General features: G+C 40.6%; 1 protein-coding gene across 3 annotated transcripts in view; it reads left to right on the top strand.

The window, feature by feature from the left end:
* Positions 1 to 497: 497 nt before the first annotated feature.
* LOC111673222 (rho guanine nucleotide exchange factor 12-like) overlaps positions 498 to 18,766 on the top strand; it is a 33,464-nt gene continuing 15,195 nt past the window's right edge. For 2 of the 3 annotated variants that reach the window (XM_023430913.2, XM_023430915.2), the window contains exons 1-9: positions 498 to 1,229; positions 11,948 to 12,039; positions 13,922 to 14,020; positions 14,105 to 14,154; positions 14,404 to 14,461; positions 14,957 to 15,150; positions 16,591 to 16,668; positions 16,822 to 16,941; positions 17,833 to 17,943. In XM_023430913.2, the coding sequence (XP_023286681.1) occupies positions 1,198 to 1,229; positions 11,948 to 12,039; positions 13,922 to 14,020; positions 14,105 to 14,154; positions 14,404 to 14,461; positions 14,957 to 15,150; positions 16,591 to 16,668; positions 16,822 to 16,941; positions 17,833 to 17,943 (834 nt within the window). In that variant the 5' untranslated portion in view covers positions 498 to 1,197. The remainder of the gene's footprint in view (positions 1,230 to 11,947; positions 12,040 to 13,921; positions 14,021 to 14,104; positions 14,155 to 14,403; positions 14,462 to 14,956; positions 15,151 to 16,590; positions 16,669 to 16,821; positions 16,942 to 17,832; positions 17,944 to 18,766) is intronic. The other variant, XM_023430912.2, reaches the window with a different exon arrangement.

Genomic DNA, 18,766 nt, shown 5'->3' with positions numbered 1-18,766 from the left:
TATTTACCACCTGTTTGCTTAAGTCCAAATGTCGTGAAAAATCTCTATCAAGCTCTATAGTTACAATGCATCATATTTCAAATATTATCATGTATCAATTTAAATTAGGCCCAGCTTCAGCAGCTGCATCATTAAAAGTCATTTTTACCCATGACTGCATCAATGATTAATATAATATTATATTATATTATATACATTGTTGTGAAATGGGCCATTCTACATAATGAGTACTTTTACTACTTTTAGGAGGCTGTATTTTGGTGTTTGTACTTTAACTTAAGTAAAATTTTTAAGACTTTTACTTGTAACAGTTTTTCTATATTGTAGCATTGCTACTTTTACTGAAGTAAAAGATTAAAAGTGCTTCTTCCACCAGTGTTTGAAACAGACATTTGTAAAGTACGAGGAGCTCTTGAACGCAACGGGATGGAAGGTGGGTTTTCCTCCTCTTTTTCACTCTTTTGGGGGGTGGAGGGGGGGGCAAAGCATTTCCTTTTTTCCATTTGCATCACAGTACGGAGCAAAGACCAAGGCTGCTGTGCAAAATACTGGCGATTAAAGCGAACAGACCTGGATGAGGATGCTACAGAAACTGCAGCGCTTCCAGATCAGCTCAGTGGACACTGGACGCCGCGGAAATAAGAAAGTTAAAGTTCATTTTAGATTCAGCAGCCTAAGTTTGACGTAATTCTTCCCCGGGACATCAAGGAGCAGGCTGGAGTGTCATCATGGAAGTATTTCCTAAGGAAAAATAGAGAGTTTCTCATCTTGGAGTTGGAGGTAATTTGAGAAAGTGCAAGTTGGGAAAAACATTTAGAGCAGAAAGTTTTCTCCGGTTTTCCAGATGTCACCTCTGATGCAGACAGCGGCTGGCGAATTAAATATATTCACACCTCTTAAAAGATAGTTGCACTTTTCTTTCCCACTTCCTGCAACTCTGGATTTCATGCTTCATTGTCGACGCTGGTAATAAATACATAATCAACTTTACTGTCCTGGTATTTTTCAGCAAACACTCCCGTAAGAATTACGGGATTTAAAACTCTTCATTCAGGATATAACGACTCGTCGACGTTTGAGGACATGGACCGACACTCAGAAGACAAAATAAAGGAGCAGCTTTAAAAAGTAAAAGTTGGACGTTATCGTGAAAATGTTATTTGGGTGAAGTCCTTGGAAACTCGTCAGGGAAGCCCAATGAGTGGCACACAGTCAACACTCACTGACAGGTAGGATGTACTCTTTTTCTTTTAAGTCCTTATTTTTCTGTCGTTTTCTCTCTCTCTGTGTGTGTGTGTGTGTGTGTGTGTGCGCGTGTGCGTGTGCGTGTGTGTGTATTTGTTCACGATTTTATCAAGTTAAAAGGTTTCTCTGCTCTGTTTATGAATGGTAAGACAAACTAACTGCATCAAACCAAACTCCATTAAAAAAAATCTACTAATTTAAGGTTTTGTTGCTTGTCTGAAAATACATGAAAGGACCTGAACGTGATATACGCTATACTGCCATTTAATTCAGTCTTCTTGTAAATTCGGCAATAAAATTATTCAACAAAAAGCCACAAGTTTCCATAAAAGTATTAGTATTTTAAATTGGTCATAATAGCTTTCACTCTTAACGCCGAATTGTGTTTAGGAAACGATGGCGTTTGGGGATAAGACGGGATGCAAATTAGAAATTATTTGTTTTAAAGTAAAGATAAAGGTGTTTGATGCACGCCGAAATGTGTAGAACGGTTTGGTATTTTTTGCGTGTTCTTTAATTGTTTTCTATCTTCAATGTCTTATCTGGGAAATTGAAGGCAAGTTAAAAGTTAAAGATTTCTCAGCGGAGTTCGTACAAGTCTCCCCTCTGTAAAAACCAAAAACGGACCAGAACGTGACTTGCTTTTTTCCTGGTCACTCACAGGACTGTGAGATTGGCTTTCACTGTTGATGACAGCCACCCCTGTCAAACCAGCAGGGGGCATCTTGCTGGAATTAGTCATTCTTTGCTTGTGGCTCCTGAAAGGCTCCTGAACATGTTTCTGTTGCTAATATACAGGTCAGGATGCTGAGGTGCACGTAAAATGTTTTGTACTGATAGTCTGTCACAGTTTCATTGTTGTCTGTCTTTACTGAAGATTGACTAATTGAAGACTCTTGGACACTTCCACAAGTTTCACTGACACTACAGTCACAGTGTCAACAGGGTTAATCCGGGATTCTTACTCACAGCATGTCTTTACAACAGGCTGCTGCATCGTGCACAAAGTAAAGTTGAAAATACCTTTAACCTGCACATGTCAATAAAAAGGCTTGCCCTTTATTGATCACATATAACACAGGCTAACATAAGGAAAAACAACATTTGTTTTGTGTCCTTTTTTGTCTGGTTCTTGGCAGAGAAATGAACCCCTGATAATGTCTTGATAAAGTCATGATAAAGTCTTGCAGCTCTGGAGTTCGTTGGTACCAACCCGAAACATTTTGGGCATTTTTCCACGTCTGTAAGAACCATATGAGGTGAAATGTTGTAGGAACATTAACGGTTGACTTTCGGCTTTTCAGATTCCATACCACATAAGTCACTTGTATATTTTTACACTCGGCAATCAGGAGTTTCCTCTGAGGAAACGCCAAAATAAAGGCACACATGACTGCCTCGGAAAGTCAAACAAAGTCATTTGATTTCTTGACCTTCAGCCTGCAGAAAGGACTGAGCCGTTCGTCTGCTCGGCTGCTTTTTTAGAACAATGGGCCTTTTGATTCTCTGTAATGTTTCCATCATACCGTCCATATAAAGATCTTATACGGTTTAAAACCATAAACAACGGAAGGGACAGACAGTGGTAATTATATGTCTACAGCCACATTTGGATTAAATACGGAATGTAAACAACAACTGGATGACATCTATAACAAAATCATTGTCACCTGCCCAACCTCCAAAAAATGTCACCTAGTGCCCACATGACCTGAAAACTAAAGCTCAGCTGAGCATAAAGACTGGAAACACACCTACAAACACCTCTGAAGCTCACTCACTAACTCTCTTGTATCTGGTTTGTTTGATTCTTGGGTTGCCAGATACAGAACCCACAAAAACAACAAACCTGGCAACCTCGCTTTGAAGATAAGACTCCAAGGAAGCTGCGTATGATTAGATGATCTCCGTGCTCTGCTGTGTTGTTTGTCATGAAATAGTTCCAGCTCATGACTCCCCCGAAAACCACAAATGGTCATCTTTACATTTTTGTTGGTGTAGAGATTAAACAAACCAGATACAGGATGTTAATTAGGGAGCATTAGAAGTGTGACGTTAGTCAAATATTTTCCGTCCCTGACTGAATTTGTTTAACAGTGACGGTAAAATCTGATCCATAATCTACAGTAACCACTGGGTGTGTGACCTTTGACCTCGCTTTAGTCCAAGCCAGTCCACTATGCTAATACTCTGTCCTGAAGGTGTCCAGGTCAAACAAAGAAAGTCCCTTCAACATTGAATTAATTTAACTCGTGTGCTGGGAGTTGTCCTCCAAATGTTCACACACAAACAAACTGATGATTACGCTTTAAACACAGCTGATCCTCTCATGTGGCAAAACATTAAAGGTCTCTTTGTACAACAGAGGAACAGTAGGAAGAGGCTCCTTCATCCAAAAGCTATAATTTATCCAGCAGTTTATATTTCAGAGAGGGAAGTGAGTCATCTTTACTGTGCAGACCCAGCAGAAAGAGCCCTGGATCTTTTTTTTCTTTTTTTTTAATTTTTGAAAATACGACTTCCTTTTTCTCCATCACATTTTAAGCCCGGAGGCGAAGGTGCTGTGATGATTTTAACCGTTTAAACAATAGAATCATTGTATGAAGGACTTTATTAATTGAAGTGATAATGATAGAGAGAAGTCACCCACTGTAGTTCCACCTTCTCGGCTGATGCCGGGGAAACGTCCTTCTGTTTAAATAATAACTTCTGCCAATTTATGATTTTTGATAGCATTTGACTGTAACTTCAGCAGCCGATGCTTGGAACAACACAGGGACTGCAATTCAAGATTATTTTCATTATCGATTAATCTGCCGATTAGTTGTTTACTTTATAAAACAGCAAATGGCAAAAAATAAATAAATAAAATGAACAATCGGCCCCAACATTTACCCACAGCCCATGTTGTTGTCTTCAGATATCTTGTTTCGTCCAATCAACACAACAATATCCAAAGATATTCAGTTTGCTAAAAGAAAATTCCCACATTGGAGGAACAGGAGCAAGCTCACTTTAATAATAAATATTTGACAATCGATTAACTGAGTAATTGACCAGTCACATCAGCTCTAGACAACACAAATTTTTCAAAAACAATAACATGATAAGATTGTAACATTCAAATATGATCCTGCAAAAGTAAATGCACAATAAAAGCAGTGGAGTCGGTGGATGGACTGTCTGTACACTGACCACATTTAACATGGGAAATGTGACTCTGAGCACAATCCTGTGTCTCTTATTCTTTACCAGCCCTGAACAGTAGTTTAATGTACAGCAGACATAACGTGTCGCACTGTATCTTGGATTCTGCTGTCTTAGTTTGCACTGTGAATGTTTTCACTGAACAGTGGTTTTACTTGCAAATGGGTTGACTTTGAATGTCGCTGCTGCTGTCTGACCCCGTCCTCCCCTCCTGTGATCACAGCTCAGAGGCCGAACCCTGCGCAGGCGTTGCATCTCTCGGGTGCACGCCGAGGTTTGCTGCTCTTTCGTGACAAGGTGATGTTGTTTCGTTATGTAAACGACACGCTCGTCTGCGGATGTTGAAGGTTGTTGCTGGAGGCTGTGCTGTTAAAAAAAAAAAAAAAAAAAAAAAAAGGGTTCAGTTGCCAGGCAACGTTTGTGCCAGCTCCAGCAGTGGGTAGGTCACATGTTTGGAGGGTTTCTCAGTGAGAAGAATTCGGTTTGAGCAGGCTGCTAGGTTCCTCCTAACGTTTGTGATATTTTACCGTCAGGATGTGACAACCCCCAGCATGAGACATGTTCTCCTGTCTGCAGAGCCTCAAGGGACTAAAACCTTCCTCTCTCCGGAAGAATACTGTAGGTCTCATTGAGCCCACAGTTCCCTGGAGGTTTGTGAAGCAGCAGTAGACTGTTCGGCCTTTAAAGGAAAAAAAATGGTTTATTACGACATTGGGTTTTGTTTTCATAGGCCCTTGTTTTTATCAGTTCCAGTAACATTGTACTCACCAAATTGCTGAGACCTGAGAGCACAGAAACGTTGCTTAAAAAATGGGTCCAAGGGGGGAAAGAGCAAACACTCAGATGACCAGACAAGTTTTAAACAAGCTGTCAGGTGAGTCAGAGAAAACCAAAGGCAAACAGTGCAATTATTACACAAACGCCCTGTTATCTGTCACAGTTTATGGACTGACTCTTTGGATCAACTTTGATTTACCGTAGTCTACTTTCCGTAGTTGTGTGTGATGAGGGATTATAAGCAACATTTTATTTTTACAGCCTGATCATCTGTCTGCATGTGTTTCGCCCTGCGGACGTATTCTTAGCAATGTCCTACTTTTTTACATCTCTGAAATAACATTGGGGGAGTTCAATGTTTTATTTTGTCCAAAAAAAGTTCAGAAACAGTCTGACAGTCAGGTGTGTGGAGGTGTTGAAAGTCAACAAGGTTTGAACTCTCTTTAGATCTCCTCTTTTTGATTCTTCACAAATCTGCTCGTCACTTTTTCCACGTCCAACTGAGAGCAACACCATGAACGTCTTCAGGAGGAGACTTCTGAAATTGTGTGCTTTTATTCCCATCGTATGATTCACTGCATCAAGATTACAACGGCATGTAAAAGACTCATGTACAGGGGCTGGTTTCACAATAGACAGACGTGGACTGTGGCTTAGAAATGGCAAATAGTCAGACTTCAGACAGACCGGTCTGAAATATCTTTGTGAAAATGGCCCCAGATTTACGAAGGTTGTTGATCTTTGTGTTCATTGAACTTGAATTTAAACTTGATGATCACTGACTTTGAAATCACTACAGGTACCAACCATGCTCTTCTTTCTTTTCATACGACATTTACCTCAGTAATAACCTCCATATCGACACAATCCCCACCTCCACCTGCTCTGCTCCGAGCTGCTCGACCCCCCTGTTACACCACTGGAGATCAGTCCCAGGTGCGATACATGAGCCGACTTTGTAATGAGCTGCTGTAGCAGCAGGAGCAGAGGCAAATGCATGTGAATGAGTCCCTCGGTGTTGTTTCAGAGAGAACAGGGAGGCAGTGGGATGCAGCCAGAAGGAGAAGGAGGCTGTAACAGCGGGCTTCTCACCCTGTCATTGAGTGTTTGGATCAGATATGAATACTTTTGCCTTTTTAGTTGTGGTGCGACAGTATGATGTATTGTATGACTATAATCACTGTTGTCCCTTCCCTTGTTGGGACAAGAGTTTCTCTCAGTCGTCCTCTTCAGTTTACTGTAAATAGGAACCAAAGCCGCCGGACTCATGAAGAGCACTGTATGATAAACCTGAATGGTTACAGTCTGTGGTTCGGCTCTTTTGCTCTTTGTCGCACAGTTTTGCTGATCTGTCTGTTTTCCCGCCCGCCGAACTCCCCCTCTGCTCCCCTCCCTCCCTCCCCCGCTCCACCTTACCCCGGGCTCTGACGGGAAGTGGTGACATCACTGTTAAACAATGTCTGTCAGGCCCACCAGGCCACCGGCCCTTCCTGGCCGACTGACAGTGCCGCTGGTGACACATCGCTGCAGGATGGCTGCCGACCAGAAAGAGCCCACTGTCATGTTACAGCCTGACACTGAGATCAGCAGTTTTTACCCAATAGATTAAAAACACTGTTATGCTAGTGTGCATGTTTGTGTATCTGTATGATTGCAGGAGGCTCCTTAAATGTAACAAAGCATAGTTTCTGTTTTCTTGGCCTGAGTGGATAATCAAATGCGCCTGTTGGTCAGAGGGCCCTGGGCCACAACTTCTGCATGAAATGACTGTTAATATTTCTTGTTTGAAAGTTATAGAGTCAGTTAAAAGACTCAAAATTACCACAAAAAGATACAAAACAACCTCGAGGAGATACAAAACTACCACAAACAGACTCAAAACAACCACAAAGAGACTCAAAACTACTACAAAGACACAAAAACACAAAGAGATGCAAATCAACCACAAAGACACAAAAATACAAAACGGCAACATAGAGACTGAAGAGACCATAAAAGGGTTCTTTTTCTTATTATCCGTCCATGATTTTAGGTTTACTTCAAAGATGATGATTAAAGTTAGATAGAAGACAGAAGGTCTCGTGTGCTGGTATGTTACTACTGGCAGTTGAGGTAGAATGGAGGCATTCCTGTTGCTGAAGATGGATTTACTTCTGTGTTTTACTGCCCCTGTCTGACCAGTCCTGATTTGTGTTTGTTGTGTTAAGATACCGATAATATCTTCAGTTGGCTTCTATTGAGGATAGATTTTTGTTTCAGCAAGATTTATACAAAATACAGTCAATCAATACTCAAACAGAATAGACCAAGTATGAGATGCAGAGCTTTACTGCGCCCAATCTTGATATAATGTTAAGTAAAGTTAGAATTACTCTCGCTGAGCACTTTATTAGGAACACCATACTAACACCTGGTAGTTCCTCCCTTTAATTTCAAAACAGCCTCAGTTCTTTGTGGCATTGAATCTTTAATATATTGGGAATATTCCTTTAGACTCTGCTCCGTGTTGACATGATTGCATCAGCTCTACCACTTCCTAAAGCAGTTCTTCTGGATTCTGATGGGGTGACTCAAACAAAGTCTTATCGAGCAAAATCCCGGCAGGTCAAAGAACACATGTTGTGCAGTGAGCAGCGGTCTCAGCCGTTCATTCATTAATGTCAGTCACTTACTGATGAATGACTCCTGGTCAGACTTTAAGCTATGTCTGAGGGGTTTGTTATTAAGATCTCTGACTGCTGGATAATGAACATACAGTGTGACGTAACTTTATTCTGGGATCTTTTTGATCTAAATTACATGTTGTCACGTTATCAATATAAGCATGATTTATGAGCCCAAAGAGCTTATCAACACATCATCTGGTCAGGGAATTTTATTAGAAATGAAAGCTTTATTTATGTTACAGACTGTCCTGCATGCCGGTGATATAATCCTTATAGCCGGTGGTGGGAGAGTGATTCAGTTTTTAGGTTGAATAAAATCAAGATTTAGGTTTTTTATACATTTGAAGTTAATTGTACAAAACTTTCACTCAGTGTTATTCGGATGAGTCTTATATGTTTTACTGCTACTTGATTGGATAACTTATTGGAATTCACAAGCTAATATTGAATTTGGATGATTGTGGTGATGTAGTGGCGGGAGCCAAGTGATGTCAGAGGGAAGTGATTCATTAATGGAACAGACATAAAAATATTCACTCTGGAAAGCTCTAATAATCAACCAGGGAAGTTGTTGTTTATTGACAAGTGATCAAGTTTAGTTTGTGTTGCCAAAGTGTGATATAACTTATTCCTCTGAACCATAGAGCGCCATTGTCTCCAGAAACAGATTAAAAACCCATTAAAGAGCCACACTGTTGCACCCGGTGACATGTTCCTTCATTACCACGAACGACCGCGCTTCAGTTGATTTTGACTCAGTTGCACGTACCACCATCCTGCCGCTGGAAATACTCACTAGAGCACTGAATGTGTATCAGTCCGCTGCTGAAAGTAGTCCCCAAACAAATCCATTATTTACTCCTGTTTGAGAGACATTTGCTAAAAAGTACAATTGCATAGGAACCAATGGGCTTGGGGGTGAGTGCTGCATTAAGGGTAGTTAAATAACACTTGACACCGAAGTAGAAGATGATCTACGGCATTTATAGAAAAAGGACTTAAGTTTCAATCATTTGGTTTTGCCTGGATGATTAGCAAAAAGTCAAATTATGATATAGAGATGGAGTCTGTATTACATGTTTATCCATAAAGCAAGGAGAAAAGATATCCAGTGTCTTGTTTCTAATCCATGTTGTTGTCTTGTGTTTATGAGATTTGAATAAACTTAGAAATGTCAAAATATGACGTCATATTCAACGTACTGAGCACTTCCCTAAGTAGATTTTGAAAAGAGGACAAAAGTGGAACAGACTCAGAGTCACGGAGGCATCACTGGACTTTCTGAGAAGAAATATAGTTGTGTGATCAAAATCAAATGATTTCTAGTGTATTTGGAGTTCAAGCTTCTTTCTTGTTGGGCTTTTGTCTCCAACCCTCTGGAGCTGAGTCCTTAGCTGTTATCATCCCAGTGGAATTGTCTGGTATTTTTGGCATCCAGTGAACCACTGCATGCTTTTTTTTTTTTTTTTTTTTTTTTTTTTTATCTTTGATAACTGTGCACGAGGCAAGTAAAGAAAGTCTGAGCAAATTAGCCAGCAGACATGTATCTCAGCTGAGCGACACTAATACAATAAGTAAATTAATGATTCCCTTTTATCGCGGTGCCAGTAAACGTTTGGACACGATCACTTTTGCTTTGTAATCCTGTGTTTGTGAACTTGTGAACCTGTGGTGCCTCTAAATCTCTGGGCAGAACAACAGAAAAATTCACCAGGTTTTAATGAACCGTGTCACTGCAGTGTCGGCAGCTTGGCAAGCTTGTGACATTTAGCCACTTTCCCACTGTGTTCTCTATAGAGCCTGGAGGACTTATCAAAGGTTATCAGCTGATATTAGTTCATTAAATTTATAATGGCATATGTCAGCTGATAAGTGAGAAGAAACTGCTGCACGGTAACAAGATTATTTGTTTTGTAAAATGTCCTGCAGTATCAGTTTTACCGCGTCATGGAGATTAAGTCAAAACATCTACTGCTGATCTGTGTGGTTTAAAATCTTTCTCACAGATAATGTAAAGATCATCCAGGCCTCCGCTTGGCCTCCGCTTTTAATGAACTCAGCTTCGACACAAACACATCATATTGTTTCCACCAGTTTGTCTTCAGGACGTTTAAATATTACAATAAAAATAAAAACATCAGCTGCCAGAAGCGAATTCAAAATGTTTTCTCGCTGCAGTCGGGATGAAACACGGCGCCGTGGTTGTTGAATCTGTCTAAAATAAAACCCAGAATTAAGAAGTGAACAGAGTTCCTTGCCACAATGCACCATGGGAGTTGTAGTTGATTTATGAGCACATGTTTGTACTGTTTTTTTTGTTTTTCTTTTAGGAATCATCCAGAGCAGTTGATTGTCTCTTGTAGTGATGATTCAACCTCTGTTTCATACTGATCTAAGCCACAGTTTAGCTCCAGTTGTGAATCACTTACATTGTCTTTGTGACTTTTTTACTTACATAATCGGGACACCCAAAAATAGCTCCTCCAACTCTGTTCACTTTGTTGTGTCTGAACAAAGCTTGAGTCATTTAAAATGGGAAGATATACAGCAGCAAGTTGCGTAGTGGGCTTTGATCTGATTGTTCTCATTATTGTACACACTTTAAATTCTGATAGTTAATATGTGAAGCTGAAAGCTGAATTCCTCTCTCTTATCCAGCAGCACTTACTTAGCTGCCACCCACTGAGCAGGATGCAGTCTGTCCTTGTCTCGCCATGTCTTATCAACTGCTAATCTCCTCCAACCACAGCAAGGAGGCTCCCTAAGTGGGCTTTCTAAACTAAGAGAAAAAGACAAGGTTTTCACTCTAATACTTTCCTATTCAATGTAATTTCACAATTTTGTCACAGTGTTGTTGTGTCTAGGAGAGTTGGATCAGTTTCAGCTGTTTAGTCTGGTTCATTTTTCTCCCAGGAGCTTCAACACAAAGAAAAATATCTTTGCTTTTCTGTCTTTTTTTTAATTTTATTTGCCTGAACCTGATATCCGAGGATCTGCAGCACGAGGACAGTTTAGACCGGACCGTTCACACACTCTGGGAGCTAAATTGAGATTTCCTTCGCCCGGCCCTCTGTCTTCCCTCAAAGACACTTGTGCGCCTCCTCCTCCACCTCCCGCCCCCCCCCTCCTCTGTTTCTTTCCCAGCCTTCTCCCACATTCAGGAAACTGGAGCAGAGCCAAAAACCCCTAGTCTCCGTTTCCGGGAATCTGTCCCACAAAGCCACAGTATAGTAAGTTGGCCCTGACGTGGGAGCCATTGTTAAAAGCCCAGGGCCCCCATTGTCCAAGGGAGGAACAGCAGCACAAACAAAACCCCCTCTTGCGGAACAAGTAGGAGGTGCTGAGGGCATGGGGGGGGGGGGCGAGGAGGGGGAGCCCACGCTATTAATATATGAACTAGCCCCATCAAGCTGAGCTCTCATGAGGGAAATGCATTTAATTCAGACTGACTGTTGGAAATTTATTCAGAATTAGACAACAGCAGCTTTGTCGTCCCACTTTGATAATATGGCATTGATTGGAGAATACTGCACTGGTTGTCTATGATGTTTAATGGATCATACAGTAAGAGTTACAACTGATGGTGAATATATGCTGTGTGAGTGGCAGAAAACATTATAACATTATTATTATTATTATTATTATTATTTATAACATTATTAAGGTTGCATTGGCTCATCTCTCAGTGTTTTACAACCACCAGTTGTTTTCCCTCATATCCCTGATATCATGGATTCTGATCCAAGCAATGTTTGTTGCACCTGTCGAGCCGACTTAAACCTTCACCATTCTTGTTGCAGCATAGTTTCGATTGACCAGCTTTAATATGAGCAGAGCTCTAATCAGCCGACACTTTAAAAATGTAGATTTCAGAAAGTTTAATAAGATGTTATATTTTGTGTTTATAGCTCCCAATGGTGGCTGTCGCTTCTCAGTTTTTAAAAGTTGAATTTCAAACAGGAAGGAAATTTGTGGATTATGGGAAAGGTATTTATTTATTTGTTTTGAAGTGTTCGAGGGTTTATATGTTGTGTGTGTTCTCACTTCTCTAGGACCCCAAGCATTCTCAACAAGGAGCCCACAGACAAGAAACCTAAGAATGAGAAATCGTCCGTCTCCCTCAAACATGAATTTGATCCAACAGGTAAGAGACGCACAGCTTTATCTCTATTCTCTGATTTTTTTAATTTTTAGCGCTGGCTTTGCTCTTATGTACTCTGTTATAATCTGTTAGCTATGGTGAGGGGAGAGAACAGGGATGGCGTGGATGTAGGCAGCGCTCAGAAACAAGTTGTTAAGGTGGTTGCCTGGGTTGCAGGGTCGACATTAATCCTTCCTGCCCTTTTCTTCACCTTGGCGTCTTGAGGCTCCTTCATGGAGGCCAGAAGACAACCAATTATCCACTCAGCTTGCTCAGATAATTCTTTGAAGTGGGAGAAGGAAAAGGACTCTGAGTCGCTACACTTCCTCAGTGGCTACAGGAAGAACGTCCCTTGATCTGGCAGATGTTCTTTGCAGATTTCAGCGCGTTGGAGACGGCGGAGTGTAGGGACATGGCTGACACCGCTGAGTTTAGAAATGGAGTCACTGATTTCACAGGGTCATGAGGATGTGACAGATTTACATGGGTACTATTAGCTGTGCTCCTGGCACATGGTCGTGGGATTTTTTTTGTACACCCCTTCCATAACATTCAGTTTTAATTGGACGTACAGGCTAGCTGTCCAAAATGTCACATTTAACTAGTCAACAGAGGAATAGATTAAACCATCCATCATATGTTTCATACCATTGTTGATCACAGCGTATTTACTATTTTCTGCACAGAGAATACATCTAGAAGCCAATGTCCTAAAATTGGCTTTCTACTATACCTTATGTACTACTACTACTCATAATAATACTAATAATCACATTGTTGGAGCATCTTAATTTATTTTGTTTTTCAAATCCTAGTGTCATCTGCATAATTCAAATAAATTACATTTTATTTGTCATAACAAACATTATCTCAAGACCTTAAAAATATTATAGAGAGAAACCCAACAGTTCCCACAATGAGCAGCACTTGGTGACAAACAGAATATTAGAGGACCCAACATTGACCTCTGTGGAACACCATATTTTAAGTGAGCTGTAGAAATGTAGTTCAGGTGTGTGTCCCCTCCAGTTTTCCAGATGATAAGATCACGGTCCTCAGAATGAGCTAAGCACATTAAGTTTAAAAGTGTACACACCTTTACCAGCAGGGTAGAGGTGGTCTTTTATTACCCTCAGAGGAGCAGACTGCATTGTGGGTAGCGGATATCTTCACAGATGCTGAGAGCCTATTTTTTTCACCACATCTCACCTCAGCATTGTAAATGTCGTTGTTGTTTTTCCAGACAAGTTCAGGTAATGATGTTTGAAATAAGAAAGGACTTTATACCCAGCCATTTACAGTGTCAGCTCTCCTTTAAAGCAGCGAGAATTAGCAGCGCTGCACCGTGATTGTATTCGTGACTTATCAGTGATGGGGGACCATTTAGATTTTTTTTTTTTTTTAGACTTTCCATAGATGATTTTCTACACAAAAGCTCTCAAAGAGACACGAGAGGAAAAAGGGTCTCTTGTTGTTGTGTCCAGTTTTCTTGGAAAGAGAGCTGGCTGCTATTTAAAAACCTTTTTCTGTTCTTGATTTGTCACTTCCTGTGTGGAGAAATTTGACTCCACAGGACGACCAGTATTCCAGATATTCTGTGCCAAAAAGTGTGAGGCAGAACTTTATGTATAAGTCCCTTTTGTCCACACTTATCACTAACCGGTCCTGGCAAAAGTGTGTGAAATGTAAAAGAATGTACACGTAAAATGTTATTACAAAATAAAAACACCATGTTCAATATTAATGTTATTACTGTGAGGACTTTTCAGTGTGAAACAAAAAAACAAACTCATATCATGTAATGTAATGCTGTGTGTTTGTGTTTGTGTTTGTGTTTGTGTGTGTGTGTGTGTGTGTGTGTGTGTGTGTGTGTGTGTGCCGACAGGTCTCGTCCAGCGTTGCGTGATAATCCAGAGAGATGAAAATGGCTTCGGGCTGACCGTAAGCGGAGACAACCCTGTGTTTGTGCAGCTGGTCAAAGAAGGTAAGACTCGCACACAGAGTGAAAAAATCACCACGCACTTGTAGAAGCACCATCTCTGACTCTGCTCCGTCTGTCGTCTTATAGATGGAGCTGCGATGCGAGCTGGTGTTCAGACAGGAGACAGGATCATCAAGGTGAGACTTGGTTATTTTCTTCTTATTTCCAGGATCAGCAGCTGACAGTTAAAAGTTGAAACTGATCTATTTAGTTCTGTATTTGCTTTTGTTTAGGGATTCAACTTTGTTCTCTCCTGATACCAGATCAGATATATAAACTCTGTATCTGCTGAGAGACCACACAGTTTAAACACATTTTAGTTTTGGTCTTTTTATAGGGTTTGTTGACAATAACAAAAATAAAAGCAACGTTTTTCTTCCTGACAGGTTAATGGGACCTTAGTTACACATTCAAACCACATAGAGGTTGTGAAGCTGATAAAATGTAAGTATGCACTTCTAATTAGAGCTTCAATATCCTGCATCACATTTGAATTTTCTATTATTTTCATGGCATGTTAAGAACATAGTTTTAAGTTGGCGATAAGGCTGAAGCACCTACATCTTTGAAGTAGAGTTGCTGCCGTTTGTTTAGCTACAAAAGCCGTAAAAAAATATCCAAATTTGAGCAAAGGGGAAGGCAAATCAACTACCACAGCTGCGTATGATAGGCTTAAACACCTGTCAATCAAACAAACATGTCCCCAAACATACGACTCTTTGCAATTTATTGTGGAAAATAAATACAGAGATTTATTTTCTAGAGAACAGTTTGGGGTTTTCCCACTCCCTCCTCTGTGTGACAAAGCTCTCTGTCTCCCTCTGAGCTGGTTCTGTTGACCAAATCTTCACAATAGCTCGGGTGCTTTTATACATGTATCAGTGTTATTCTTTCCCTTCACCCACCCCTCATTCCTTTCCCATGACTCCTCTCTGGCAGCGGGCTCCTATGTAGCCCTGACAGTCCTGGGGAGGCCTCCGGGGCTTCCTCAGATCCCCCTGGAGGAGGATGAGAAGGAGAAAGGGGCAGAGGTCAGCACACCCTCCTCTCTCTCAGTGCCTCACTCGCCTGCACTGCCAGGTGGGGAGCACTGCAGCCCCCAGGAGCACCTCACCTCCCCTCCGCCCAACGGGGTAAGGAAGAAATGAAGAGTATTTTTATGCATGTGCCACATATAAAATCTACTTTTCTCTTTAGTGAGGGACGGGAGCACTTCACCACACAACATTTAACTCATATTAAATTTACATTTTTATTGTTAAAATCAACTTAAACTGTTTCAAACCCGGAAAACTCAGCGGTAAAATCAGTTACAATCCTATAACCATCTGCAAGACCAAATAAGACATGACAGCAAGTAAAGGAGCTCATAAAATGTGTTTCCATTAATAGCGTCTTCCCCATTTTGTTTTTATTTAAGCGATAAGCCGCGATGTTGCAAAATGGGAAACTTCACTGTAATAGTCAGATTTCATTGTGCTCTAGACTGATCCTGACTATGTTCAAAGTGATCTCACTGTTAAATTTATTGTCTGTGAGTAAGAGTTTCAACGTCTGATTTAGAAAAATGCAAAGTCATCATGGTTCTTCACCGATCCTGTCGCTGTGCGTTTGTTTGGAGCCAGGAAACTAACAATCAGCTGCAGATGCTTAAAAGTTAGACTAGTGCCAGAGGAAAACTGCATAACGACTGAGTTTGTGTCTGCAGCAATATATATATATATATATATATATATATTATATAATATTCTCCACCTGTGTAATGTAGCACGTTGAACAGGTGATAAAGTTGATTCAGGTGTCAACGTGTTACGTCTCTATGCTCTGGATCGGTGACACAGTCCAAATAATCCACTGGTGGTTTTTTATTCTAAGTAACTTTAGAGTAAATTAAATTGTTTTAGGAACCCATCACCTGCTTCCTTATAACCCAGAAATTAAACCTATCCAGTTCTATAAGAAAAAGGAAGTGTAACTCATTAAAAATGCTGTTTTATTTATTTTTAAATAAAATACCGTGTTTCTGTCTTTCCCCTGAAGCGCTGCACAGGAGCTTTATGCCCATTTCCTTTTTGAGTAGATTCTGCTGCTGGATCTCAGCGGTGAACTGAAACCAGAACACTCTGCGTGACGTTGTTTCAAGCCGCGATAAGGTTCATGATATCAGAAGCTTATCTGGCTGGCACAACCCACGCATTATTATAGCTCATTATTTTTGATTGGTCACATCGTTCCAGTCCATTACTGCCGCCTTTTACCAAAACTGCTGCACAGTGTCAACAATCTCTCCTCTGTGTAACACTGGATGTGTCAAACTACAGACTTCAGTTTCATAAAATCTAGTACAATGGAAAATAAATTCTTCCTTAGAACTACCAACTGTGACGGTTCAGTTTCTTGCCCTTTCAATATATCAATTACTCAATTCACTCGATTTAATGATGCTCCCATGTTCCCCTTTTTTTTCTTTCTCACTTTCAGTCTGATTAGAATCACTTCTCTCTTACTATGAGTGGGAATAATTATGTAGTAATGTGTTTGGCTGCGTGCTTCCCCTTTATCTTCTCTTTTAGGAGGAGAACAAAGGCATGCACAGCCAGAAGATCGACAGCCTCCAAAAGATGCTAACCAAACAGCAGCTGGACTTACAGGTATGTGTGTGGTATCGATCGTAGTGTTTCCTCTCGCTCAGTATTTATGAAGGGGATTGTTACCTCAGCTCCTGAGTGATTCTGATTGTGGATTGTTTATTTCATTTGTGGCTTATTTTTCTATCACGCTGGGATTTGTTTATTTGTGTTTAGGCAAAGGAGGAGGAGTGCGGCAGACACCCACGACCTAAGCTAGTGAAGGAGATCCAGGAGGCAAAGAAGTACATTTCACTGCTGCAGGAGCAGATCAACAAAGCAATAGCAGCAATACAGGTACTGAAACACACACACACACACACACACACACACACACACACTGAAGCGTGTTGCTCCAGTTTCCATATTCCATAGTAAAGACAAATCACCATCCGCTTCAGCAGTTATTACAGGAAAGCTTTGTGTTTTTAACAAAGTTAAACAGCAGTAACTTTGTCGGCAGAGAAAAAAACTCCAGCTATCATGAAGAAAGTATAAGCATGGACACTGAAGTCATCGTAACATGGTTTCAGTTTCGTTCATATCCATAAAACTAAAAATCCATTCATGGATTTAAACCTAGCATCACCAGATGCCCCTTTTTACAGTGGACTTTTCCTGCTTAGTCATAAATAATAAATACATAAATAATCAAAAATTAAATTACTCAATAAACGCCTGGATGACCAGCCACTGCTCGTAGAGTTTCCTCTGAGGACAATAATGAAAATAAACCTCCTCTCCTGTGTTTGAAATGATTCGTGTTTATTTGGAAAGCCTCAGCAGGCTCACACTGTCCGCCATGACAGAGAGGCATTTCCTGAATCTCCATCACCATCCATCGTTAACACGGCCACAGGGATGAGAATAAGACGCAGGCTGAGAACAACTGGCACATGAAAGAAGTTGATTTAACCCTGTTCGTCCATCCATCAACTGCAGTTCTACTGGAGGTTTTACTCAGTAAATTCATCCACATCTGATCACAGCTGCTCGACACATAATACAACAGCAGAAGAGAGAAAAATCACCACTTAAAAATGTGTTAAAGCTCTCGTCATTTATTCTCTAAAGTATGAATTAAACCTCAGCTCCTCCCGCAGGTCACTGCAGAGCTCTTCAGTCCACGCGACCTTTGTTAATTGTTGCCAATAAGATCACGAGCAAATTCTTATGTGTGTGTTTCAGGATGGAGTCACTGTGTCCAGGAACGGTGAGGCCGAGCAGGGGGACGGCGAAGCGACCTCGTCCTCGCGGGGTGACGGCGGTAACGACAGGCCCTCGACTAACAGCAACTCTGTGGGTATAATGACGGAGCACGGCAAATAATATGTGGTGAACCAAATAACCCAGACGCACTTTGTACTTATGTGTGGTTCTGTGGCAGATTCCCGAGCCAGCGTTGACAGATGCTGTCAGTTACTTTAAGTGATGAATGGACAGCAGTTTTGTAACTAATTAATTGTTTATCAAGCAAAAATGCCAGATACTCTCCAGTATCAGCTTCTCAATTTTGAGCATTTGTTACTTTTCTCTGTATATCATAGTAATTTTCATATATTTGGGAAGTTTTTTTTGTATTTAAATCGATCTAGCAAATAACAAATTAGTTCAAACTGGTTATTTTTGTTTCCATAATAAAAGTAACAGTAGTATAACAAAAAGTAGAAATGCTGTTTAATGCCTGTTAATGCACCAATGATACTTACAGTAAATTCAGTTTTACTTTCCTTTATAGATACCTGATACTTTCTGATAGATAATGCTGTATTTACATCTTCACTGTGTCTATTTAACAGAATATTAACTATAAATAAGTATCTAGATTAAATGATTCTGAACCCACAGTTAAGAGTTCAGGTAGTAGGTTATATTAAAGTATCTACAGGCTGCGTACTGCACCAACATGTCTGTGACCTGAGAGACAAAACTCAGGGGTAAAAAAAAAAAAAAAGTCCATGTATCACTCGCCTCATGACTCACTCCTGCTTGTTAAACTTGGAAACATGGAAAACAACCGAAGGCGTCTCAGATGACAGGATCAACATTTTTATCAGCTCTAGACTCTGGACTGGACTTTAATAAGAAACTCAACCCGACACAATAGACTAAAAGTGAGGGG

Source organism: Seriola lalandi, unplaced genomic scaffold (assembly GCF_002814215.2).
Source record: "Seriola lalandi dorsalis isolate HSWRI2012SDOR001 ecotype SW California unplaced genomic scaffold, Sedor1 jcf7180002054914, whole genome shotgun sequence".
NCBI classification, from domain to species: Eukaryota; Metazoa; Chordata; class Actinopteri; order Carangiformes; family Carangidae; genus Seriola; species Seriola lalandi.
Note: the sequence above shows the minus strand (reverse complement) of the source record. Positions and strands in the feature narration are given on the sequence as shown.